Raw genomic sequence first — 27380 nt, 5'->3', positions numbered from 1 at the left:
ACATTTAAACCGGCATAATTATTTTTAAACAGGATCAATGTTTGTGGCAGCCTCTGCAATCACCCTGACAGATGCTCTCATTCAAAGCAAATGGTTCTTTCTACTTGGCAGGTATACAGAGTATGTGGCCTCCATATTAACCGCTGAGCTTGTGAGTCACAGCATATTTTGTTTGCTCATAATGAACGTCAGTGGATCTATGTGCAGCCTCAGCACACCTTCACACTGACATGGTTCCATTTTCTCCGTGGAGCAGCTCCACTAATTACAATGATTGTTACCCAGTTTAATTGCCTCTGTCAGCATCAGTCTCAGGAGTCACAGGATGCTCGCAGAGGTAATTGCATATGAGAGAGAGTCGATGATGAACCCACACAAAACTTACTGCAAAACCTGCACGACAAAGACAGAATAAAGGGCTTCCTATCTTTTTCAATTACAGAGACTGGAGACTGTAATGAGGAATTAGTGCAAAGTCCAAAAAGGTGTTTACTGCAGAAAAGTCATAAAAATGAAATAAGTTTTTAAACTCCGCGGGGAGCAGTTTTAATCATGGACACCAGCTATAGACACAGATAATGTTTATTACCATTTTCTAATATTAAGTCTAATATAATATTTAGATTTATATTAAAAAATTTTAAACAAATCTGCTCCCAAATTCATTGACACTCAGTCATTGTTGTAAATGCAGCAGTAATAATACAGGCAAATACTTTCTATTGAGTGTTTTCATTTTCATTCTACTTGTACTATACCACACTATACTACATATCGTCCTTTTACCTCTCTGCATTAATTTGAAATCTATGGTGCTTTACAGATTAAGACTTTTTATGCAAAATAACAATAATATGTTCTTAGAAATTAGCCCTGCAACTAACAATTTTTAATGAATCATTAATTAATTAATCTAAAACCTGAATATCAGCTCATACATAAGCCCTGAATGTTCAGGCAATCATCTTATTGTTCCAGCTATATTTATAAAAAGTATATATGTTGTTCAATAAATCGACCTGATGGTATATAAAAGAGTTAAAATTAGCTCGATTTCAACCAGTTGCACAATATTAAAATGCTGCTTTACGAGTTAATGCATCAGTAGTAATTCATATTACTAGTATCTAATATTACTATTTGTTATATATTTGTTCTGTTAGAATTACTTTATATGACGTCTTAAGCGGCGACTGATAACTAGTTTCTTCCACCTCCGAAGCGAAGTAATGAAATCGTTTGAACTTGAGGCTCTTCGGTTCCTCTGAAGTGTATTTAAATCTTCCAGAGCTTCAATTTGTTTTTGCCTTATCTCTCACGCTGACAACAATCTCTCCCCAGTGAACCACCTGGACAACATCGCTGATAGAACAGAGCCGTGATGTGTGGAGTGCTTAAATGGACTGCGCCACAGCCCAGAGGTAAACACACACATTAAACATTTTGACATCACGACGTTACTGCAAACTGCAGGCTTTCACAGGGCGAGCGAGCACTGACCGAGCAGTGTTTTTAAAAGCATCGTGCTAATGAAATACCAAGCGTTTCATTCAGCTAGCTTTATTATGGCACTTTTTACATGTCACGGTACAAACTCAACATTCAGGGTTCCTTGGTTCATACAGAACATGAAGAGATCAAGAGAACGTTGCATGTTTGTTAAAAAAAAAAAAGAACAAGGGATCTGGAAGCTGCTTAATTTTCAACACACACTCAAGAAAATGCCGGCGTAGGAGTGACAGTTTATCCTAAATGTTGTCATTAAAGGATAGTTTCACATCTTTTCCAGTCTATCTTGATTTAATACTTACATGCTGATTTGAAGGAGCTCTTGGTCGCTGTGATAATTTCTCCTCTCCATATTCCTAAATTGATTTTAGTCTGTGTGACGGAGGACAAAATCCTTCTGTTCTGTGGAAAAATGACTCAAGTTCAGGTGAATCTAATATGCTGACCATATGCTGACCTGGACCTCTGCAGCCCTGCTGTCGGATCCTAATCACTTTCATTAAGACAGTTTGAAAGGGATGTTTTTCACAGCCATTTGAGAGACACGGAGCAATTACAATGACCAAGAACTCTTTCACTGCACACGTCAGTGTCTCTAAAAAGAAATTACTCTTTTAACCTGAAATGAATATTTTCCAATGTGAAAGCCAGAATGATATCAAATTTATACTGTATATTATCTCAATGTCAGGCCTAAGTTTGAAAAATGAATTATTTTCTTTGTAAAATGTGAGAAATGTCTGTTACAGTCTTCTTAAGGTCATGTCTGCTAATTGCTTGTTTTGTCCAACTAACTCCAACACTGTCTCTTTACCATCACCATTGAGAAGCTGTAGCCAAGGAACGATTGGCTCTTTTGCTTAATAAATAAATGATAGTAGCAAAATTAACTTCCTATTGATCGATTTATTCACCAGCTGTTTGAATTCCACTGTAAAATCTTTGGATATTGTATCTCCAGTCTGACGAGACATCAATAAAACAAAACCCTGATTATCAAAGAAAACAGACATCTAGGACTCGTCTCTTATGATATGTGCGAGGAAACTGTACAAAACCCATTCCTGCACGTCAGAGAAGCAGCTCAGGTCAGTGTATGTAAACACATGGTGACATCCATCCACACAAACTTCGTGCACGGCGTTATTCTACACACAAACGGATGTGGGTTCCCGGGATCGACGGTAAACAGGTTGCATTGAAGTGCTACGAGATCTTTCGTTGGCACACGAGGAGTAACATTTACAATATGTACATCTGAGATTAAATAATCAGTTGTCATGCGTTTCCTAAAAACAAACAGCGTTGTAGAAAATAAAATTCTCACATTCCATTTGGATATAATTTTGTTTGTGTCAGTGTGGAAATGATGGTTTTAGCAAAAATGGCATTCACTTGTAACAATCACTCCTGTTGGCTCTACGATTGGTTCTTACACTGTACAGGATGCATGAGCAGTCACAATTAACAGGAAGCATTCTGCGATTGGCATTGAGTTGAATAAAACTTTAAAACTTAAAAAACAAAAAACATGCTCCTAAAGGTACTCCAACAAGAGTCACAATAAAGCTGACTGACTGAGCGATCCTCTGAGCGGGATCCCAAACCTGAAACCACATCCTCAGCATGAGGAAAGAAACTCTTCTTTAACTACAAACCCTCATCTGTCCCTCGTCTTTGAAGTCAATAAATAAATTAAAACCAAACCTGAATAAATACGACTCGAGGAAGTGACAGTAAGACTCCCATTTTTTGGGCATTTAAACGGCCGAGAGCCGCCGATCTGCTGCAACACCCCAGGCGATGAGGTATTCCTCTGACATCATCCTCTCCCTTTGGTGCCTCGGTTTACGGCTGTCTGATCAGCCTTGCATCAGTCACATGGAGGGAGTCCGGCAGATTCCCAGGCCGGCCAGCAGGCCTTCTGGGGTGGAAGGGGATCAGCTCATTGGGAGAGGACTGGTGCAGGATTTGGGGTGGGTGGGTTGTAAAGTTCTTCTGGAGGGGTTTGAGTTTAGGTCCGCACCCAGCTGACAGGCACCCAGAAAGACTCTCGCTCCAGCCTCTCCAGGATACCTCGCAGTTCTGCACAGGCACTGGCCGAGTCCTCCTTGATCAGGACGCGGTCCACCAGGTGTCCATACTGCTGATCAATCTGAATGGCAGACTGACGCATCTCCTGGAGGTCTTCGTCCTGTTGCAGAGAGCAAAATGAAATGATTTATACAGACAGAGAAACGTAAATACTGGCAGGTTTAAACCTCTGAAGGATGCATCCCATAAACAAGAGTCCTGCAGAGGACCTGAAGGCTGAATCCTCCACAGGTCAGACTGTTTAGCGTCACAGCTTTTGGTTTCTCCTTGAAAAATTGGCACCAAACACCTGAACCGCATGAAGTGTCGACTGTGTAGCAGCCCCATCACTCTGACAGCTCTGCACTAATGCATGTCTGCAGGCCGTGTGTGTGTGTGTGTGTGTGTGTGTGTGTGTGTGTGTGTGTGTGTGTGTGTGTGTGTGTGTGTGTGTGTGTTGAATAAACTAACACCAGAGTGAGTAAAAATTGAATTTCCCCAAGCTGAATTAATAAAGTGCTAAATTAAACTGAAATGAACTGTTGCTTACAAATTGCAGATAAATTTGCGACTTGCCTCTGGCATGCTCCTGCACACGTCGCAGGAATTTTTCAACAGACGTTTGATAAATAAATCAACAAGCTTGCCGTCTCAAGCTTGTACGTTTTAAATTTGGTGAAGCTGGCCGACAAACGGTGACGAGCTAACCGGCTGTGACATTAAACACTTTGACATTAACACACACATTAAATGCTTTTTAACAACATATCCAGGGGTTAGTAACCAAAACGGTAACGTTTGTGCGTCGCTTCTAATGTTTACTTTTTCCATTTCTCCTGTCATATACTTAAGCAATACATCACGCTACGCGTCGGACCGAAGAACGCCCCTTAGCTGTGGTATAATGAGCATATATCACGGCCTGTCGTGATGTATTGCCTTTACGAACGGTTACCAATAATGGCAATATGAAAGAGGAATACACAATAATTTTCATGTAGTTTTTGTTTTAATTAAACATAAATGCATATTATCTAATAAAATAGCCCCGCTGTGAAAAAAAAAATAGTCCCACCTCTCCGTAAGTTAGCTCTGCATGTCGTCTATTCCTCGCCTGTTTTTTTTCAGGAGAAAGTCACTGCTCAATCAACTGTACCATTGTTAACCCTATCTGGAGGTGAAAGTTAACCTTAAACATGTGAATTCGACTAATTTAGTCTATTTGTTAACGTTGTCAAAACACCGCAGCAACTTTTTGCTGCCTACTGTAACAGTTTGTTGTCATGGATACATTGTTGCTTCTCTGACAATCAGCCCTGTAACGTAAACATGTAATGCTGTGATAAGGCTTTTTAGAATAGTAGCTGTGGTATACGCTCATTATATCACAGTTAACAGCCAATCAGATTGCCGGATTTCACCTTTCCGTTTTATACTGGTACATAAAGTATTATCCAGTATTTAGAGCTGTAAAAAATGCATGTACTTCAAGTTTAAAGAAGCCTTAAAAACCACTGAATTGGAACACAATTATCATCATCTGCATGTTACGCTACATTATTCTTCTACTACTAATATTATTACAATTTACTATATATTATTATTGATATTATAGTATTAGCATAGTATAGTTGTAGTAATAGTAGGAGTAATAGTATTCCTGTTACTTGATGCAGAATGTTGCATTTCCATGTGGACAGTTGCTATTTATTGTAGCATAGTATACATGGTTTACATTTATATATGTTTTTTTTAATTATTTATTGTTGATTTATATTGATGTACAGTGTGCATATTTTTACATAATTCTTACATTTTTACATTTTCTAATATATTTAATGTGTCTTTTTTTTTTTTTTTACACAGTATGCCTTCCATTGATACCCAATAAAGTGTCTTATTAGTACCAAGATAAAACTGTGAACTCACTGTGATGCGGCCATGCTCTCCCCCTCCTGGTGAGGTGGCAGCGCTGCGGCGACGTCTGCTCTCGGGAACTCGAGGTTTGACAAATATTACATAGGGCTTGAACTCGGCTGTCCGCAGCCTCTTCAGGGCCTGGAGCGGTGGAGGGTTTACATACAACAGAGCAAACAGAGGTCAAAACTCAGACATGATAGGAGAGAGTCAGCAGCGATGCATCAGAGGCTCCACACAGTGAGCAGATCTGATGCGACTGCCGTCCTCATGCAAACTGCTGCTGCCTGCAGGATCTCTAACTCGTGACATGTTAACAGAGTATTGTGATAAATCTGGATGCACATTAAACCACATATGCTCAGTGGTCGTTACATGACCCCTACCTCAGGCTGCACGTCCACCACACACATCTTATTCTTGGCCTGTACAGAGCGAATAGCCTCTATACTCGTGCCGTACTGGTTCTCCTTGTACTCCCCGTGCTCTATGAACCTTTAAGAAAACAAAACTTTACCTTCAGCAGGGAGCAAATCATGAACGTTTCCACAAAAGCAATGCAGCATCAGTGTAAACGTACTTGTTGTTTAAAGCATCTGCATCAAACTGCTGTTTGGTGACAAAGTGGTACTCCACACCCTCCTTCTCATGAGGCTTCTTGGGCCTGGTCGTATCTGTGGCAACACAAAGGAGGAATTTACCTGTTCATGAAGGGGAATGAAGGTTCATCGATGAGCACAGTGTGTATAAATGTGACTCACGTGGTACAGCCACTGCAAAGCGATGAGGGTTTTCAGCAATCACCCGCTGTTTGAGTTCATTGATCCGTGCCCCAAGAGAGCCTTTGTGAGAATAAAATGAAGATGGTTAACCTCACATGCATCATCCTGTTGAAGAAGCTGCAAGAAATGGGTCATCGGCATGTTGCAACACATAGTTTGATCCACTAGGTGTCACTGTCACCACAGGAGAAGATTTGAGCCTTTCAGTAGCTCAGTCTCACCAATCAGGACCACCAGACGGGGTCTCTCATGAGGCTTCTGCTGGTAGCGGGTCACCTCCTCGTAAGTCAGGAAGTCGGGTTCTCCAGGGTCGGAGCCCTCTCCGGAGGATCCTTGCCTGTCTTTGCGGCTCAGACGGAAACTCCTCCGTAAGCCAGCTGCAGCGAGGTCAGAGATGGGAGGAAGAGGGAGCAGAAAAAACACAGGTCTTGGGTCAGATTGTTGCGGAAGTTATTTACGCAACACTACTTAACATGAGTACATAACTTCCATGATGCAGACACAACCTCTGTGCATTTAAAGACAGTTTCTAGAAAAGTGCAGAGAGCAATAAATTCAAGACCAACTCATAGATAATCATGCATTAAAAACCTTTGTATAGTGCACATGGATGAAAATAGCTCACTCTTATCTGATGTGTAAATACTTGTGAGATATTAGCTGAAGTTAGAGCCGATCATGCTTCAACTGAAAACTGGATTACATGCAGCTGACAGTCAACACATCAGGTGGAACTCTGAAAGCCTGAGACTGAAGCAGACTCTGTTTTAAGCAAAACATTCTTTGGATTCAATCTTAGCGGTGATGAAGACTCTTTCAGCAGTTCAAAACAGATCTCAGTGACCCAAAACACACATCATTTTCCAACATTAAGGTCCAAACAAGGCATGCTGCTCTGAACGAGGCTACAGTGCTGAGGCAGGACAGACAGGACAGCCTGGCCCTGAGAAACACCTCGTCAGTACCAGAGTGACTGCAAATCAGGGTCTCCCATGGCCAGGACTGTCTGTATACCCCGTCAGTGGTGTGTACCTGAGGGAATGAGCCGGGCACTGTACCTGAATAAAATTCCCAGGAAAACACCTGGCCACAGGAGGGCGCCACTGCTTTACACTTAGGAGAGACTATAACTGGCGTTAGAGCATCACACAACCCAGCCTCACACCTCCACACAGGGTGAACGAGCAGCAAACGTGCCTGGTGGTTGAGTGTGCAATGCGTCCAACGCAGCAGGGCCCTCACGGGGGTTGCAGGGAGAGTGTTTTGGGGAAGGGGGAAGCAGTGCACTGGCCACAGCGCGGCAGCAGGGGCAGTTCGTTAAATGCAGGGTGGGCGGGAGGAAGGGAGGGAAGTTTAGGAGGATCCAAACACTGCAAGGTGGAGGGGGCTGACGGAGGGATGGAGAGCTCAAAGCAGAATGCATGACAGGAAGCACAGATAGTGTTTTAACAAGGTGCTGATAAGCTGTGTTTAGATCACTCCTTTTGTCATTCCAGCAGCTCACAGGATGTGGGAGTAAATGGGGGTCAGGTTGGGCTGAAGAGGGGTGAGGGAGGGAAGGGTCACTGGAAGGCTTGAGAGGGGTTGAGGATAAAGGGGAATCACGTATTCCCTCCGCCCCAATTTGAATTCGTTCAAGCTCACAAGTGCAACAGTCGCCCTTACTGTGGTAATATATGGTGTTATTTTATTTTACGGGTTTGTTTGTAATTTGTAATAATTTACAGGAAAGTTTCCTGGAAAGAAGCATCCTCTTTAGAGAAATATAGGTACAAATATATTAAGACTCATATTCACGTTTATTGTTAGGCAGCGACCTCTAGTGGCTGTAGTAGATATGATGGGAGCAAAAGAAGAAGTGAGGTGACGTAGTGTAAAGAGCAAGAAAGTCCACATTTGGAGGAGATGGGGTGGATGGACTTTCGTAACAGTGATGAACTTATCAACCTTTTCTTTCCTAAACCTAACCGAGCAGTTTTGGTGCATTAATCTAAGCAAACTGTGACTGTTTCACAACGTTAACGATGTGAGGATAAAATAAATTATAGGGTCAGAATCAGCAGCTCTGTTTCATAAGTAAAACAAGTCCATGTTTGTTTCTTTTCTGACATCTGACACTTTGAACTACTTATTAACTCTAATTATGCAACAGAGTCTCTAAAGAGGCAGATCTGTTAGCAGCACCTGCAGAAGACAATACTTCCAACACGTTTTTTTACTTTACATTCACGTTTGATACAAATCTGCACACGTCTTCCCTTTGCCCAAATAAATCGGGAACCCTCGTCCATCGTCCACCTGTCTTTAACCCTATCATCCCCATCCTCTTATCTCTCAACCCCCGGCCCCAGACAGGTCAAACCTACGAGCAGTCAATTTGACCCCCACCCCAAAAGCACCCGGGGAACCAGCGAACAGCCAGGCTGCGGCAGGCAAAGAGCAGATAGGGAGAAGGAGAAAGGTGTGCACGCTCTCACCTATGTACTGTCCATTGAAATAGCCCTCACAGTCACAGTCCTCTGTAGGGAGGCAAGCAGGGAAAAGAGGGGGTAAGCACAGGGTAAGAGACCTGGAAGAGTTAAGGAGTAGGGGAGATGGAGGAGTTAAAGAGGGGGACGGGCCATGGGCGCTGGAGAGGGCAGACGACAGGCAGGCAGACAGCAGGAGGCGAGAGAGGAGGGGCAGCCAAGAGGTAATGAAGGCCACTAACGAAGGCTTGATGGAGAGAGGTGACATTATGAGACGAAAGATGAGAGAAGAGAAGAGGAAGCTGGCTCTCCCTCACCTGGAGAGGAGCCAGCTGTGAGCAGAGTCTCGTGACCCCCGCACATGTGTAAACAAGCCTGAACTCCCCAAAGAAGCACAGCTGAGGTACAAAGTGCGTCACACACACAAACCTACAAATCCACAGCCAAAGAAACACGTTGATTCTTGCTCAGCCTGTCTAAATTCTGCCCTCTCTTCAGATCCAATGTGTGACTATGTGCGCTGGTTTTAGAAAATGCACAAATGAGGGGTGGGGGGGAGAAAAAAGCTCTGAGAGCACAGAAACAAGAAAAAACAACATTAAAACAGCAGCTGAAACTGCAGCAAAACATAAGAGGGACTGAGGATGACGCAAAAGAAAAGAGGAGCTATTGTTATCTTTAACAACCTCTGCCTGGTCGAGCTAAAGTCTCCGGGGATGCTGTTCTGCCTGCACATCACCTGGTACAACACACACACACACACACACATACACACACACACACACACGAGGCAAAGAATCTCTATTCTGGTCTGGTGCACTAACAGCAGGAGGGGAGGAATTAAGCTGGAAGCAGTAGAAATCCCAAATGCACACCCCACTAAAACACACACACACACACACACACACACACACACACACACACACACACACACACGCACACACACGCACACACACACACACACACACACACACATACACTGAGGCTTTGAGGCCTCCATGAACATTTTCAGGCATGTGTTTTGTTTGTGTGTGTGTGTGTGTGTGTGTGTGTATGTGTGAGTGTGTGTGTGTGTGTGTGTGTGTGTGTGTGTGTGTGTGTGTGTGTGTGTGTGTGTGTGTGTGTGTTGGAGATGAATCCCACCTTTATCACATCCTTGGTCATCTGATAATCGAAGGCAACAAGGAAAGACAGAGCGTAAAGACATCAGCGTTAGAGACATAAAGGACAAATCATTCTGCTGAATATGGCAGATAAAAGACAGAGATTTGCAAATTTATGAAAGAAGGATTTGTAGAATTTGAATTTTTTTTGGTTCGTCATCAGTGACATCACAGATGAGATGAGGGCGGGGGGGGGGGGGGGGTCCACATTTAAAAAGCCCCTGCTGGGATTTAGGGGAATTAATCAGAGAGCTGGAGGAGCGTGGAGGGAGGCTGAGACAGAAGAGTCCCCGCAGGCTCGCCGCTGCGTGGCGTAGCAGGGCTAGCTGCCATATTGCTAAGCCCATGTTGTCTCCCCGTGGCTCGGGCCTAATCGGATCGCGTGAAGCTTACTCGCCACGAAGAGCAACGGCTCACATTACCCACTCACCTGTCTGTTTACACACCTCCTCCATAGTATCAAGTGAGAAAGTGAGATTGTAATGTATTGCTGAGGCTTTGTTTCTCAGTGGGCGCAGCTCGTAAAGCTGTCTGGATCTTCTTAAGCTGAAGTGCTCGCTGGCCAGATGGACCAAACATGAAAGAGATTAATTCATATCTGTGATCCCTCCCTCCATCCCTGTGCCCCTCCGTCTCCCTCTCATCCCCTTTAAAACATGTCTACGAAGCAGCATGGAGAGGACGGACAACGAATGCTAATGCCTCTGAGAATGCCAATTACCAGCCAGAAAGGTCAATAAATGTCAATGAAAACATTGCTGCATTTATCCAGCGGAGATATTATTGTCCCATAATGAGAGTGAGTGAGGACATCAGCGGAGAGAGGAGAGCTGAGAGCTGAGAGCGAGACGAGCTGCAGGTAGTAAACGGTCATTATGAAACAGATGCAGTGGAATCTGGAGAGCAGAAACTTACAGACAGGCTTTTTGGGGGATTTTGGATTCGGGAGCGTGCCCATTTTCATCCTGTAGGCCAGTCGCCTGGAGGACAGGGCCCAAAGAAAGACGGAGGCAGGAATCATCGGGTCAGAAAAACACAGCAAGCAAAAGGTGAGCAGGAAGTGTCCGAGAGGTGAGAGAGGAACAAACAAGACTTATCAACAGGTCACAAGACAACGAGCCGCTGAGCTCCAACATGTCAAAGGCCTCTGCTACACATGAGGAGGACACCCAAAGCTACATGAGACGGGATGTCTCTGTGGTCATTTTATGTCTCTGTGGTTCTTTTGCCTTCAATTTCAGTCATTTTGCATCTCTTTGTGGTTGTTTTACATCCGTTTTTGGTTGCTATATGCCTCTTCATTCTACTTTTGTGCATCTGTGTCATCTCCTTCTGGTCATTTGGGAATCTTCATGGTCATTTTGTGTCTCTTTGTGGTAGTTTTGTGTATCTCTGTGTCAACTTTGTGTCTCTTTGTCGTTGTTTACCTTCACTTTTTGGTCATTTTTTGTCCCTTTGAGGTAATTTTGTGTCTCTGTTGTTTTCTTTGTGGTTGTTTTCCTCCTCTGTTTGGTCATTTTATGTCTTTTTGTGCTAGTTTTTTTTATCTCTTTGTGGTTGGCTTGTGTCTCTTTGTTATTTTCTCTGTCCTTCTTTTGCACGTCTTTGTGATCGCTTTAATTTTTAACAAGAAATATCAAAAGTTCGTTCAAACAGAGAGAGAGAGTATGTGAGCTCATGCTATTTTCTTGCATTTAAAGACATTTTTCTCATTCATCATTGTTTCAACCGGAAGCTCAGCATCAGCAGAAATGTGTTCTTTCATCTTAAACTTTTATTTTAAAAAAAAAAACACCATACTGAAGCTCTTCAGAGCTTGGACGCCCTCTGACCTGTGTCTTTCTCTGCGTTTAAGCTGTGGTCATTAATCCAACAGACGCTGCAGTGTTTGGCAGAGATCTCGCAGCCCGCTGAGATCATCTTACTGACAGATTATGACACTAACACTATCAGCATGCGCCTATTCAAGGCTGTGTTTCGATTTATTTTTTTCCACGCTGCTTTGATGCTCCATCTAATCATAGTTGACCCCTCAAAGTGGAACACATGAATGCGGATTTGACAGATTACAAATGGCTGGATAAAATAAATGTCAGCGCTGAGTGGGCGAGCCGCACACGCCTGCTGCTGATGACTTTCCACACAGGTTGTTCATTTAAAGCCTGCAGACGCATCATGTGACCCTCGCCTCCTGCTGCGTGCTCCTCACCTCTCCTGGAACTGTTTGGACGGGACGAGTCCGGCCCGCAGGTTGCTGTCTCCCACGCGCTTGGCCTGCCACCACGTGGGGTCGTCTTGGGTCACGACCTGGAGGATGTCGCCCCGCTTAAAGGGAAGTCCCGCCTCTTGGCAGGGCGTCGCCTTGTCCTCCAATGGGATGTAGTCAAACAAGGCTCTCATGTACACCTGAAATCAAGACAAAAAGCACAATATTTCGACATGTTAAATGCCACAGATAAAAAACCAGACGAGTGTTTCCTCTCAGTTTCAGCTCGCTCGCTCAGTCACTCGGGCTTCGTCTCACCTTGCTCTCCTTCAGGCGGTCCTCTTCTTTAATGGCAGGGATTATCTTTAGAGTGATGGAGCCCTGGGACTGGGACTAGATCACAAATAGACAGAGGACGCAGAGGAGACAAGATTGTGACTGCAGCCTCGGATTAAAGACAAATATACTTAAAGGCACCCTGAAGAGGATTTAAGGTGGATCCCACTTTTAAGGGACAGCTGAAAATATCACCTCATAACAGAAAGTATAGATCTGATGTAAGACATTAGCATTAAGTGTTAATGGTGATGGCATAAAATACACTGCATACAAATACATAACAGGATATGAAAGGGCTTCTATCCTGCTAACCTTTATTTACATTCATTGCACAAGTATTTTGGACATAAAATTGCTTAAAAGCGCAAATTAATAGGCTAAATTGCAAAAACATTTCATTATGAATTGGTCAATAAATTCCTGTACCCAGTCTTAAATCGTCTTTTTGAGCACTTCTGTATTGCTGATCTGTACCAGCATTTCTTTACACACTGAAATTAAAGCAGAAATTAAAGCTGACAGTCTCACCAGCAGCTGACTGATCTCATCAGGCCTCTTGTGGATCACAGAGACTCCGTTCACCTCCCTGAGTTCATCTCCGACGTGGACCAGACCTGCGAGGAGGAGAGACCTCATGAGGACGCAGACTGAGTGCATCAATGGCAGCACAAAGAGGCTTCATTCAGCTTCCTGGGTGTTTGGGGTTTATCAGTCGTATCTTAGCATCAGTATCATTGTCAGATAAGGGCCGCCGCTCCTCAGCTCTGATCTATTTAACTGCAGCCACAACAATGAAATCAAAAGCTGAGAGAAGTCAGATCAATATTCCCTCAGGACAGGACGACACATCGCAGACACGCCGTGTGCATCTATACGCATGCGTTCAGCAGACATATAAAGAGACCTGAGGCTCATCCTGAAATCTCTCCACAGCTTCAGACTCCTCGCCAACGGCAGCGGTTTCCATCACTTGACACAGCAAGAAAACGGGGGAAGACATAAATGATTAATGGGTGTGAGCGCTGATCGGTTTACTCTCCCAGCATGCATGTTTCCAATGCCAAGAACGCATAGACACACCTGCATGTGGCAGATATTTCCATGGTAACGCCCATGAAAGGATCGGAGTCTATGTGCTGTGTGATTGGTTCTCTGGGGACTCGTGGGAGCGTTAGGTTTCAGCATCAAGCACATCATCCCATCATTTATCTCCTCGTGCTGCATCTCGCTCTCGCTGTGGCTTTGATCTCACTGCCATCAGAGTATCAGGTTTTGATTTGTTAGTGTGTACTGTATACACATACTTTTTGGTGTGAAAACTGTTTCACTGCTGTGAAGCTCAGGAGCCTCCTGCGGCGTCCTGAGGGCTGTGCTACATTACTGCAACGTCCTGGCTGTCGTCCATGTGGGGGAACTTTTTTTGCATGTCATCCATGAGTCTGTCCCATTTCTTTAACTTAATCGCAAAAATGCCCCAAAACCTCGTATTTTAACATTCTGCTATTGGCCCCAAATACAGATCAACATCTACTCTTGACACCTGATCACAGGCTGCACGTGCATAAGCAGCACAAACTGATCGAATCAACTGACTTAAATAAACTGACTCCAGTAGAATTATGCGGAGAGCATGTGATACTTCAGCGGAACAAATATTATACTTCAATTATACTTTTTGCAGAAAGTACACTGTTTGTCTCCTTCAAGTGTACTTAAGTGTACTCAAGTAGTGCTTGAGTACCACTTGAGTAATATTTGAGTACACTTGAAGTGTAAATAGCTGCTAAAGTACTGAAGTACACCAGTGAAAGTGAGAATTCATGAGCATTCAAAACACACCTGCAGTACAATTGTATTATATCTCCAGTGTGTTGGAAATATTCTTTAATTTACTTCAAATGAAGTAAAATTAAAGTACACTTTAATTGAGCATGCTAATACCGCATTACTAGAAGAATTCTTTTCATAAGAACACTTTATTACTATTAAAAGTACACTTAAGTGCAATTTATAAAACACTTATAATAAAGTACACTTTTTATAAGTACTTTGAAATACCACTTAAAGTATTGCAGTATTAGTATATTTATTTTTAATACGTTTAAGTAGAACTTAATGGCATCTATTTAGAAAAGTTTAAGTCAAGCATTCTTTAAATTAAGCACAAAAAGTAAAAGTGTACCTAAATTATACTGTTAATACACTTAATTATACTGCTTTTTGATCTTAGACTCTAATGACAACATGCACGCACGCTGTCTTCGACTTTAAGTGAAGACATACGAGGTTTCTTTTCTCCACCATTACGCTGATGTTGTTTTTATCTCCTCTGCTCAGTTCAGCTGGGATAATAATAACACCATGTGGTTGTTTATCTGTGAAATTTATCAGTTCCTCATACTTGAACAGTGCATCCACGGGCACTTTAAGATAAGTCTTGAAATGCATTTTATCCAAGATGATTTAGAGGTTTTTTTCACTGTGTTCCACTCCAGCACCACACTTCCTGTGCAAGAGAGAGATGATGGAGGTTCACGAAGGGTCAGCTCAGCCTCAGGATTTTCTAAAAACACGTCTGCAGCCCTGAATGTGAGCAGTTCAATCAAACAGTTTTTAGGTTAGTTCATTTTGTGGTGTCTGTGTTCCAGCCCTCAGGCTGAGGTACAGAGAGCCCAGAGTGTCAAAAAGAGGAATAATAATTTACCACTTCGGTCAGCTGCACCTCCTCTCATGATCCGAGCCACGATCACCGCCCCGGTGGCGTCATCCCGCCTGATGGTGGCTCCCTGGAGCACAGACAGAAGAATATGATCATTAACAAATAAGAGCAAAGGTCTCGCTCCCTGTTCTCCTCCATCACAACTCACCAGAGGCTCCTTGTTCTTCACCAGCCTGACAATCTTCACCGACTCTTCCTCCAGCTCGTCCTCGAAGTCGTCCGGCAGCGGCGGCAGCACGGGATCAAAGTTCTTCTGAGCCACGGTGTCGTGCACAGAGAGAACGGCCTGATGGGACAGAAAACAGACGCACTGCTGATTACAGTGCTGACGCTGAGCTGCCTGACGTCTGCCTGCATCTGTAAAAGCCTCGCAGATGAAGTTACAGTCTGATGTCAGGGCAAATAAAACATCTGACAGGCAACACAGGCCGCATGAACGTACACCTGTGCTGCATCTCCTCCTGTGTGTCTACCTTGAGATGCGGTGACGTCAGCAGGTGCAGCAGCTCCTTCTCCTCGGTGCTCATCGGTCCGCTCTGCAGCTCCTCCGCCACCTGCGACCACAGCACACACATGAACCGTGAGCCCTGACCTGGTATGAACCCGTGTGTGTCGGTAATGCACGCTGCGGTTCACCGTAGAATAAATGCAGACAGATACACAGACGGGCACAAGGGGGAAGCTAAGTAGCAAGCAGCTGAGGTCAGCAGTTGCCCCACTGATGACTGGTGCGAGTGAGAGAGCAGCAGGATATGGAGTTTCATTAGATGGGCATCGGAATGATTCAGCACTTTGAGAACATTAAAATTCACTTTTGATACCTGCGTTGCTTCTGTGCGGGAGCTAACTCATTGTGACTGACTGCTGTGCCCAAGTGGAAAAGTAATTTAGGGTGTGTGCGTGGGAGGATTATGTGTGTGTGTTTGAGTGTGTATGTGTGTGATGAACTTACATCCTCTGCCAGAGAAGAGGCACTGTGGAGGACGGGCGTTGGACTCTGTCTCTCGTACTGTCTCAACTTCTCATGAATCTGTAACACAAACACATGCAGTTTAATGCATAATATTACATTACACACACTTTCATCACTGTTTGGAAAAAGCTGAAGGTTAAAGGTGCCCTCTGGAGTTTTCTTGTGAATCCTTGAGGTCTAACCGATGAATGCATTTCACTCCCTCAGAACCAGTTCATCCTTTGACTCCTGCATTGTTTACGCCTGTTTTTACGTCATCTCTTCTTCCCTGCCTTTGTTGGTGCATTGCTACATTTCTTGCTGATCTATAGATCAATGGATAGCGTGCACATACAGCATGTGTGCATGAGCACCCTCGCACAAGAGACAAAGTGGGAACACACACATTAAAAAATGCTCCATAGAGCAGCTTTATAGCAGATCTGAAATTCTTCTGCTTAAAAACTCATATTGTATATGTACAGAAAAAGTGTGCATCCCTGCTAATACACAGTCTTTACGTATAACTGCCATGAGCGTAGACAGCAAATGAACAAAAAAGAAATAAATAAAGGGCACACAAATGTATTTCCTTGGTCAAGGTAATCAAATCACTTCACCCAAAATGGCCTGCACGTTCTCCGTCATCTCCTTTAATGTCTAACATGACTTAAGTTAACAGTTTCGTGTGCATTTTCTAAAGCTGCATACACACATTAAAAGACTCATGGCTGCATATAAAACGACGTCTAAATAATGATGTCACTCATGGAGCAACAACCTCACCTTCATGAGGTATCCCAGGCTCCTCTCACTGAAGACATCTTTGAGGAAGACCATGTCCTCTTTGTGATTGGCATCAGGACGCAGCTGAGAGGTCAGCAGGGCCAACGTTTCGTGTAGCCCTGCAGAGGAGGGGAGTGAGAAGACCCTCGTGTATGTTAACATGAACAGATGGAGCACAGCACGTTTCAAGCAGTGTGGACAGTATGTGTTAAGCGTCTGTGCCAACTCGTCTCACCTGCTCCTGCTGTGAGGACCGGCATGGCTTCTTTCATGGGTCGGTGAGGTGAGGGGTGGGGGCGAACCTGGGAGGAGGAGGAGGAGGAGGAGATTAATTATAATCTCCATACAGATGCTGACTGTTGCTTTCTGAGAGATTTCTCTGTCTGGGAGGATAAAAAAAGATTTGCACTCCTCGCAAATAGCATAAAAAGAGGAGGGTAATGGTGTTTTTGTGTTTGTGTGAGCACGCACAGCTGATATAAAGGCATCTGGAGACCCATGTGCTGTAATTATGGCCATAAATCATCTCCATGTAGGCTTCATTCCATAAGTCCAGGCTGCATTTCCCATTTTGCAGTGCGATTACTTCATCTGCGAATGCATAGGTGTGTACACGTAGGTCTACTTGTATTATAGAGCTGTACTAGTTAGATAAACAGTCACTGCTGGAACTATTAATCACACCGACTCTCACCACACCCTCCTACAAGCTTTGTGTGTAAGATAAGAGGAAGAGAGTGGGATAACCTGGCACAAACCGGTAAGAAATGAATAAAACACTGAGCCACACAACTCTGACTGACAGCTTATTAATCTGTAGGATGTTTTCCATCTCACACGCGACTGTATAGCATACAGCGTGAGTTGTGTTGTACCCCATGAAGCTTCATGTAAAACATTCACGTCCGTTTTCTGTTGGACGGGAATAATTCATGTATAAACGGAAATAACTATGTAGCATGTTGTGTTTAAGTGTAAAAACTATGTCCACTGTTCCCATACATCTCCAGTGCAAGTCCAGTAGGTCAAGTGAACTAGCATGCTAGCAATGCTAACATTGTTTACCATGTCCGGCATTTTAGTTTAACATGCTAACGTCTGCTAATTAGCGTAAAACTCAACAGAAAGCTGAAGAATTTTTGACCTGATGATGGCGCCCAAGGAAAAAGTCACAGGATCATGAAAGTCGTTAGGACTCTTTGAGAAACATGAATATCTTTACAAAGTTTTATTGCAATCCATCCCATAGTTGTTGAGATATTACTAATCCTAGAGCCACGCTGCTAGCACAGCTAAGAATACATATTAATGGTAATAATGTAAAGCACTTGATTTGTACTGAAAGGAATTTAAATGTCCTTGTATTATGATTGAAGAAGATCATTCTAAGCCTCAGTAATGGGCTAAATAACATGCTAAGAGAGTATCTGCAGTAGCTTTCTGCATATCTATATTCATATGATGGCAGATCCCTGAGTGACTCAAACATACAGTCGGCTGAAGCTCTGCACAGACTGCCGGCCTATTGCAGCCCCTACCGATCAATATCCCTGTCACTCCACTCTATATTCTCCATACTTCCTCCCACTGGAAACACGAATCAATAACATAAACCACAGACTCCATCATATCACTTTGGTCCGACGACAAGAGCAGAAAACGTCACAAAGCCGCAACAGCCCAATAAAGAGTATTAACATTTTTAGATAAGTGACAATAAATGCTATCTTTTATTCTGAAACTCTCTATTTGATTTGATAAAGGGCTCGTTTAAGATCGTTTTTTAAAGATGTGACACCTCCACGCTGCTTTATGTAATCGTACATCATCAACCGTATTTACTCTGGTGAAATATGACTGTTTAGAAAAGAGGCAGAGGCCCAAGAGCTTCCCCTGACGGCTCTGCATGTGTTAAATAAACATAAGCATTATAACGGATGTATTCAGCACAGGGCTGTTAGTGTGACAGCGTCCACCACCTCATGGAGGCCTGCCATGATGATGCATCATTTTGTGGAGTACTGCCTTACGCAGAGACTGTAGAGTTTATAGCAGCTATTATTTATACATGCTCTTTTGTAGTAATTCAGTGAGTGGTTGGTGTTTTAGTCATTTTGTAATTTTGATTTTAGACGTTCCTGCATTAATATTTCAAACAGTTTGCTAGAAAAAGAGACAGTGAAGCCAGCAAGCCTTTCAGAAACACAATAATTAAGACTATCTGAAGACATAGAAGAGGATAAAACCCACCAGTGTAACGCTGAAGAATAGCATGCTAGCCACTGATATCGCAAGCTACAGAGTAATATGCAAACCAGAGAAACAGATGTGTGAGAGCAGTTTTTACTTGGTCAACAGGCAGGTTTACAGTCAGCAACGTCAAGACCAGACGGCGAGGGCAGATGAATACTGGAAACAACTGACAGAACATCCACTTAACCGAGGAGCTAATGTGCAGCAGCTGTGCAGGGAGATGATTTGGTCAGGTGGTACAGAGGAGAAACAAACTCTGCATTGGCCTCTAGAGGACAGGTGAGGCATAGCAGGTGTGGGATTAGAAATGCAGGATGGAGAAGATATTATTATCAACAGTCCATCAAGATGAGTGGCAGGAAGGCAGGAGTTCTTCAAACATGGCAGCTTTAAGGCAAAAAGTTACAGCATTAAGATGCTCATAACACCAGTACATCATCTTAAAATCTCATGTCACATTAAAGTCCAGTGTCTGCACACATCTTTTTAGCACTGATAAACAATTATTAGCATGCTAACACACCAAACTAAGTGGGTAAACATGATAAACATTAGTGAACACCAGCATGTTAGCATGCTGCATTAGCATTTAGCTCAAAAAAACACCCCTGTGTAGCCTGCAGCATGCCTGTGGACTCTCATTATGCACATTTTTATGATCCATTCACACATCCTGGATTGTCCATTCAATGTACATCCAACACTGAACCATATCATGACATAAAATGGGATTTAAGTTATCTGTGATATAGAATTGTATTCTTAGTCTCGCTACCATAAAAACTTCAGCATCCATACGTAGTGCAGCAAGTGAAGGGTCCCTGAATGCAACATGAACAAACTGCTAAATCTGAAAATTAACATCAGTTTGACCCTTATTTGTGCTGTTGTTAATTGAAATAAAACAGACTTGAACTCATCAGTATTTTGACGCCACTTTGCACATATGTAATGCTGGAATGACCAATCGTGCTTCAGCTTTTAAATTTGTGTTTTGAGTTTTTACTGCCATCAGTTAGGAGAATTTAATACAGACTATAATACAGACTGCACTTTTTCTGTAAGCTTGTTTATGAGAAACGCTGAACAGCATGTCAGCCTGAAGTTTAATGTTTCTGTATTGCAAGCTTGCAATTTTCTCATCCTCCTAAAGCATTTCTAAAAGTATCCTTGTGCTTTGATGGTACATAATACGGATGATTAGCTGAGACAGACAGAGACGGCAATGAGCTCATGAATAATGAACAGAGGGGTTATTACAGAGCCATAAAGAGGGATGAGGCGAGGATGAAGGAGGGAGGCAGCACTTCTTCTTCTTCTTCTTTTTGTTCTGTCAGGAGAATCAGTGGGATCAACACACAAGAGAAAATCGCTTTATTCTCCAGCATGTCAGCGGGGATTTTCTCCATATAACCTCATTAAATTTAACTCAGAGAGGACGGGAAAAACATTGTCCATACGGGGTCTCTGGGAATGACGTCGAGCTTTAATCTGTACATCAATATTCACTTTTCACTGATGGTTCATTTCACTGATGCCACCAACAACCTTCAGCACAGAAACCTGGTAAAAGTTTCCTCCCATTCATCTTGTGACTGATTGAACGGGCAAATAAAGACTTACTGTCCACCTCTGTAATGTACAAAGAGCAGATTTATAATAAAGACATGGTGTGAGTGGATTTATTCATTTCAATTGAAATTATAAAGTGACACTGCAGGTACATTTACAAGCTGTTTAATGTGCTGCAGCTCAAAGCTAATAAGCTATCTGGGCTGCAAACTCACATTAGCAGAGCACTTTTCCCGCTGAGTGTTTGGTCACTTGGCTCAACAAGCCAAGGTGTTCATGCATGTAAGCTGGATGAGAAGGAGACTTGGAAAGGATGGATGGGTATGTGAGCTGTAGCTGATTTTAATTCATGTGAGTTTTACCTAATGGTGCCAATTTACCAACATTTTAAAAGATATAGGCTAAAAGAAGTTGTAGCGTCTTGCTTAACTGAATGAATCCAGTAATATGCTTTAATGTACACAGCATCACATTACACACACACACACACACACACACACACACACACACACACACACACACACACACACACACACACACACACACACAATGATTCTCTATCTCTAATCTATAATTCAAGAACTCAAATATGCATTGACTGGATATTCAAACATCTGATTTAGGTGGTTTATGAGGACATTTTACACGAAACAGTGACCCAGCTTTTGCTTTTTCAGGAGACAGCTGAGACCAAGCAGCTTTCTCGTAATTTTAGGAATAAATCTGTCTATTCAGAATTAAAGTGGAATTAAAGGGTTGAGACATACGAATGCCTGACTATGAGGACGAGGTGTCTGACTGGACTTATGAGGACCATAGAATCTGAATCTGGGTTTGACTTCACACACATAGTATTTCCAGAAATGCTAATTTTTTTTTAGCTAGGGCCCTGTGGTCTGCTTCAAAGGCTTCCAACATGTAACATGCCTCCCTTTGATGAAGACTCTCTTCATCACTGTCTTCATTCTTTACATCATCAGCTCCTTTGCTATTTCCACCACCGATGCTGTGAAAATCAGCCTGAACAAAACAAAAGCCACTGAAGAGAGAAAAATAAGTTCATTAATGTTAGATTAGATAAAATCTGCAGCCAAATTGTGTTCTCTTGAATAATTAACTGGATGTGGATGCGTTTAGAAATTGCAGCTTTTAAACAATCAAACGTGTGTGTTGCGTTACATCTCCCTCTGCAGCAGCTGAACAACTGGAAGAATGACATCATCCGCTGAGCTGCTCTTACACTGACGTGGTGAGGTCATCAGAGAGAGTCGTTGTGGGAGCGACGTTAAGTGGCACTCATTGGGGGGGGTAGGATCAAACGATGAGCGGGACGGACTGAGGTAGTGTTGTTTGTTTGTGCACGCCTGTATGAGCTGCTTCGTAGGTTTTAGTCTGGCAGAGCAGGGTTATCTAAAATTAGCTGGTACAACACAGCTGGAATGACGTTTTACTTCATTTTGGACTCTCTGGTCATCTGTTTCCATGAAGATCAGCAGTGTCAAGATGGTTTGCAATTGGTCGGCAATGCAAATTTACGTTTTTGTGTCGTCCATCTGTCTGTCTGTCTGTCTGTCTGTCTGTCTGTCCAATTCTTATGAACATGATATCTCAGGAACGCCTTGAGGGAATTTCGTCAAATTCTGCACATACATTCACTTGACCTCAAGGATGAACTGATTAGATTTTGGTGGCCAAAGGTCAAAGGCCAAGGTTTGGCAATTCTAATTTAAAATGTATCTGCATTCCTATGCAGATATTTGTCTGTAGAGATTACCTGAAACGTTGACTTGTCTAGTTTGAAAGTCAAATTTCTAATCAGACTATAAACAATGACAGCACACAGAGGAGAAAACGTTGACCCAGATATCTATTATACATCACCTGGATATCCACTGGGCACACCAAAAAGCCCCCAAACATTGGCTATTGCCCCAAGAGGCAAAATGTCTTCTACATAGATGAGCATTTGATGTGTAACGATGACGTGTGTTATGGGAGAACAATGCTAAATTTGTACTTGTCTCTTACACAGTACGTATCAGTGCTGAGGTCATGGTTGCCAAGTGTGATTTTAGATTTTAAATGTTGGTAAGTATTAATGTGACTCTATTGATAGATAATGACTATTAAGTCAAGTACTGTAGCCTCATTAGCAATGTTTTTGTTAACAGTAAATGAAAAGCCTCCGCCGTCTGCTTTAAAGAAACGTTCACTGAGGTGTACGGTGAAAATTTGTAATATTTATACGCTCTTTCTCTCACACGACCTGTAGCTTTTAGAAAACCAGCAGGAATCAGGTCGTGTAGCCTCCAGAAAGCACCATGACCCTGCTATCTGTCTCACATCACTGCAAAAACACTACTACAAGCATCAAATCGCCCAACGTCACTGATCCAGAAATAGCCTCGGACATCACACTTTTTGCAACTCGTCCCAGTAAAAATGACATTTTCAGTTCAAATCTAGTTAAGAGCTTAGCTGCAGATCACACAAACATGATGGAGCCCCAGTGAGGTCACAGAAAAAGCTCATTAGTCAGCTGACCAGATAACAGCCTTCGTCATATAACGCTCATGTAGACACATTTAGCTAAAAGGCAGACGGATCAGCTGTTACGACCTCTGTCACTGCATTAATATCATGATCCTGTGTTAAATAAGGGATATGTAAACCAAAATAACACTGAATGGAGTTCTCTGTGTTGCTCATCCACACCTGATGCACTCATTCAGAAATAGGTAAGTATAGTTTGGACTCAAATATGCACTCAACTCACACGAATACACGACCAACATACTCAGACATCCTGTCTCTCTGTTCCTACTCTCCCTTTTCTTTCCCCCTCATGCTCTATTCAGGCTTTTTATCCCTGATTCATCTTTTTCTTTGTCACACAAGCTCCTGCAGAAGCGCTTTATTCTCCTGCTTTCAGTCACGAGCCCTGGAGATGGTGTGACGTCAGCAGGATCAGCGTGGCATCGGCTGGCCCTCGCGGCGGTCAACACAGTGCCAAGAGTTTCATCGGGTCTCCCAGAGTCCCTCATCCTCTAAGACCTTAGCCATTAAGAGCTTCTGAAGACATTGCAGAGGGCATGAGGCTTTCCATCACTGATTAATCTGTAGGTTATTTCTTTATGAATTGATTCATTTTATATTCAACACAATGTCAGAATATAGCGAGAAATGTTCTGTAATAGGAACATGACTGAAATAGACAACTGCAATTAATGGATTAACAGTTTATGCATACATTTTAAGGAACAAAAGCTTGACCAAACAACCTAAAAAACATCCACTTTTGTGTCCTTAATAGCGCAAAATAACATCTGGTTCTGCTACTGCTTTTATTTTTTTGGGTGATACAGTCAGCACAGACATAAAAAAGGTCTCACTACAAAGACTATTCAAACAATTAAAGTGTTTGCATAAACAGTTTCTAGACGAACGACCTCTTGTAGTCATGCAAAGAATGACTTTCCTGACCAGATAAACAGCAAATTTACTGAGATGTTTGTGTTTAGGAACCAAGAGAGAAGTATTGATGACCTTTTGGGGAAGAGGTTGGGATGCATAAACCAAAAAGAGGGTCAAGTTCACTTATGTACCCTCCTCAAAGTTACAGGTAATCCTCTTCTAACCTTGACAAAGCTGTTTTAGTTTACCAACCTTAACCAGACCTTAACCACAGTGGTGGCAGGCCAAAAAACACAAATTTTGCAAAGACACTGACAATCAACCAACTTTGTGATTCAGGTCTGAGAACCTTTTGAACGTAAACCAAACACAGACAACCATTAAGTGTGTTTATCTCTTTTTAGATACACCTTTGTTCTGTCAACTGGAAACTAAAGTGGAAGTCAAGATCATTCTCAACACTGATTCCTTCCACGCTGTGCTTCCATTAGGAACACGTAGATCATCGTGCTGTAGAGCTGCTTCCCACTGATTCAACACGTCCTCAAAATTAAACAACAAAATATGACTCAACGACACAGCATTTTCTGATCTGATGTAATCACTGTTGAATCCATTTATGATGCAGCAACGCAATGGTTAAGGTTTGGTGAGTTTAGGCACAAAAACAACTCGATTAAGTTTTGGGGATGATCATAGTTTGCTTGCTTGTGGTTCTAGAAGACGTTTCGCCTCTCATCCAAAAGGCTTCTTCAGTTCTAGAAATGAGGACTTCAGTTCTAGAACTGAAGAAGCCTTTTGGATGAGATGCTTAGAAGTACCATGAACTGGTGAATGAGAATCTTCAGATGTATAACATGAAGTTAAGGTTAGAGAACAACTGTGAGAGAACGTCCATCCAACAGCAGCTTCCCATGTTACTCCAATGTTTCGCTCTATAATACCTTTGCCTCACTTCCTCTTTTCTCCTGGCCTCTATAGGGCTCTGTCACATATAAACATATGTTCTTTTGAGCCACTTGCTATAACGACTGATGCTGCTGTTCGTTCTGCGGGGACAGTCTCTCTTGTTTATGTTCTGCTAGAATATGTCTCATCTCTCCATGTATGTCTAAAGATGTTTACACACAAAATGTTCCATCTGGAGTGGTTACCGTGATGCCTGTGAGGGTATAGGGAGCACGAGGAACACCCTCTCAAACATAACGGCTCTTAATGAAAATGTATTGTCCACAGCGCTGTGAAAATGCCTTGGCATGGAGACGCTACAACAACAAATGCTCGGTCAAGCTGTTCTAAACAGAAAGCCTTTCAGAGGGTTGACTGTTTCAGTCTGCCAGATGACGGGAGTCAACCCTGCTCCTGTCCCTCCTTCAGGACCATTCACCCTCATTCTGAGCTACATCCTTCTGCAATATGGTGGAGGATGTTATTTCTGTATCAGTCACCAAATGATGGAAGTGAGGAATTTGAGCAATGCCAGGAGCAGAAGGCTGGATGAGTGTTTAGCACTGCAGCCTTTTGCACTACGGCATTTTTCACGTGTTCTTCGCATACTGACACAACACAGGCAAATAAACACACACGCCGGCAGACAGTATATATCTATGCAGACATCCTGACAGTGACAGCATCTCGGTCAGGACATGATTGAACGCCTTGGCTCGACTCCTCGCCTGCCTCGAGAATGAACGCTCACACACAGCTAATCCACTGCCCTGACAGTAATGGGAGGCAACACTAAGCATGTTTGGCCAGCATCCAACATGCCTTTCACACACACTCGCACACACACACCCAGACTCACACCCTCACACCGACGCAACCACAAAACCAGCCGTCATATAATCTCTTCTCATATGGGCGAGCAGAGGGTGTGGTCAGATAGAAACTTATATCATCTCCAACATGGAGGGAAACTACTGATGTTGACAGCTGACACACTCCTGCACACTGTCACTCAAACGCTACACCCCCTCCTCAATCCCCAAACACCCAACCCCTCACTGCTACACAGCAAAGCCCAGGCAGATGTTTATTTCTCCCCATTTCCCCTCCTCTTCCTCCCTATTCTTGCTTCCTCGTGTCTGTAGAGCATAATACCGGCCCTCCATCCCTCCCTCCCTCCCTCTTTCTCTCTCCTCCATCTCTCTGCATCACTCTGCAGTGCTACACTGCTCTGCTCTCTCCACATACAGCACGCCGTCAGCTGGCAGGCGGAGGAAGAAAAGGAAAACAGACACTGGATGCTCTGCTGTGAACACAACACGTCGCACTCTGAAAGCAGAAAGGCTCTAAAAACACACAAACGTGGACAGAAAAGAGCGGATCTCCCTTCTCACCTTCTCCTCTCTCTGTATCTCCTCCTCTCCCTCTCAGTGTTTGTGTCCCTCCTGACTGCAGCCACACTGTTTCTCTCGCTCTGATTCCTCCTCCTCCTCCTCCTTCCTTCGTCCTCCTCCTCCTCCTCCTCCTCTGGCAGCTGCTCTCACAAACCTGCTGCCGCTGAGTGTCCGCCTCTTCCCCTCTCCTCTCTCTCTGCCTCTCTCAGCCCCTCCCCTAACCAGCCTCCTCCCTTTACATCTCTGATGCTCCCTCTGGCCACAGCATCAGTGGATGAAGAGTGCTGTAGGAGGTTTGTATTTTCCTGCCTGTGAGATGCTGCGGCCCCAGTTTGTGCACATAATAATAATAATAATGATAACAATAATAATAATAAGAAGAAGAATAGTCTGTCTACTGCACAATAAGACTTTCCAACAAAGACAGTAGCCAGATCCGACAACATACCTCCATGTCGGGTTAGTATGACAAAACAAAAACATAAATGTAATACTATGAATGAAAATATATTCATAATTTATGCCTGTGGTTTAAACTAATTCAGTCTAATACAACAGTCCTGCTGCTAGCTGCTTTAGCTGCTAAAGAGATAGATGTTGCTTCTGCAGAGCTGGTGGAGACAAAAACAGTTACGAAAAGTAATTCTCTTGCACTCTTTTGCAAATGCATGCTGATAATTTTCCATGTTTACATGATGTGTAAATATGCAACTATGTGCTAGCATCTTAGCTAAATCAAATTTGCAAGGTGATAAAAGATCAGTGTTGTTTAAAGCTTGTTCTGCTGCCCCCAAGTGGCCAAAAAAAATCTATTGATACTGCTTTAATATGAAAAAATAAATATATAAACCTGATAAAAATTACATTTTGTTCATGCAAATCAAC

General features: G+C 43.0%; 2 protein-coding genes across 4 annotated transcripts in view; one reads left to right on the top strand and one right to left on the bottom strand.

The window, feature by feature from the left end:
* The window catches only part of asic2 (acid-sensing (proton-gated) ion channel 2), a 483037-nt gene that overhangs the window by 333385 nt on the left and 122272 nt on the right, over positions 1–27380 (top strand). The window lies entirely within an intron of this gene.
* mpp3a (MAGUK p55 scaffold protein 3a) lies at positions 1548–26664 on the bottom strand. Of its 3 annotated transcripts, XM_070980700.1 has the most exons (20): positions 26496–26664; positions 17150–17216; positions 16915–17033; positions 16129–16206; positions 15650–15730; positions 15325–15462; positions 15162–15243; positions 12986–13071; positions 12437–12511; positions 12122–12318; positions 10828–10892; positions 9893–9913; positions 8759–8800; positions 7340–7405; positions 6503–6658; positions 6261–6341; positions 6080–6173; positions 5886–5994; positions 5512–5640; positions 1548–3703 (listed from the first exon to the last, which is right to left on the bottom strand). In XM_070980700.1, the coding sequence occupies exons 2-20, from the start codon at positions 17184–17186 to the stop codon at positions 3524–3526; spliced, it is 1836 nt and encodes a 611-aa protein (XP_070836801.1). In that variant the 5' UTR covers positions 17187–17216; positions 26496–26664; the 3' UTR covers positions 1548–3523. The 3 variants fall into 3 exon arrangements, with proteins under 3 accessions (XP_070836801.1, XP_070836802.1, XP_070836803.1); XM_070980701.1 differs by lacking the exon at positions 7340–7405; XM_070980702.1 differs by lacking the exons at positions 7340–7405; positions 8759–8800.

The sequence above is a fragment of the Chaetodon trifascialis genome, chromosome 15 (genome assembly GCF_039877785.1).
Source record: "Chaetodon trifascialis isolate fChaTrf1 chromosome 15, fChaTrf1.hap1, whole genome shotgun sequence".
In the NCBI taxonomy this organism is placed as follows: domain Eukaryota; kingdom Metazoa; phylum Chordata; class Actinopteri; order Chaetodontiformes; family Chaetodontidae; genus Chaetodon; species Chaetodon trifascialis.
The sequence above is the reverse complement of the archived record's forward strand: the minus strand, read 5'-3'. Positions and strand labels throughout refer to the sequence as shown.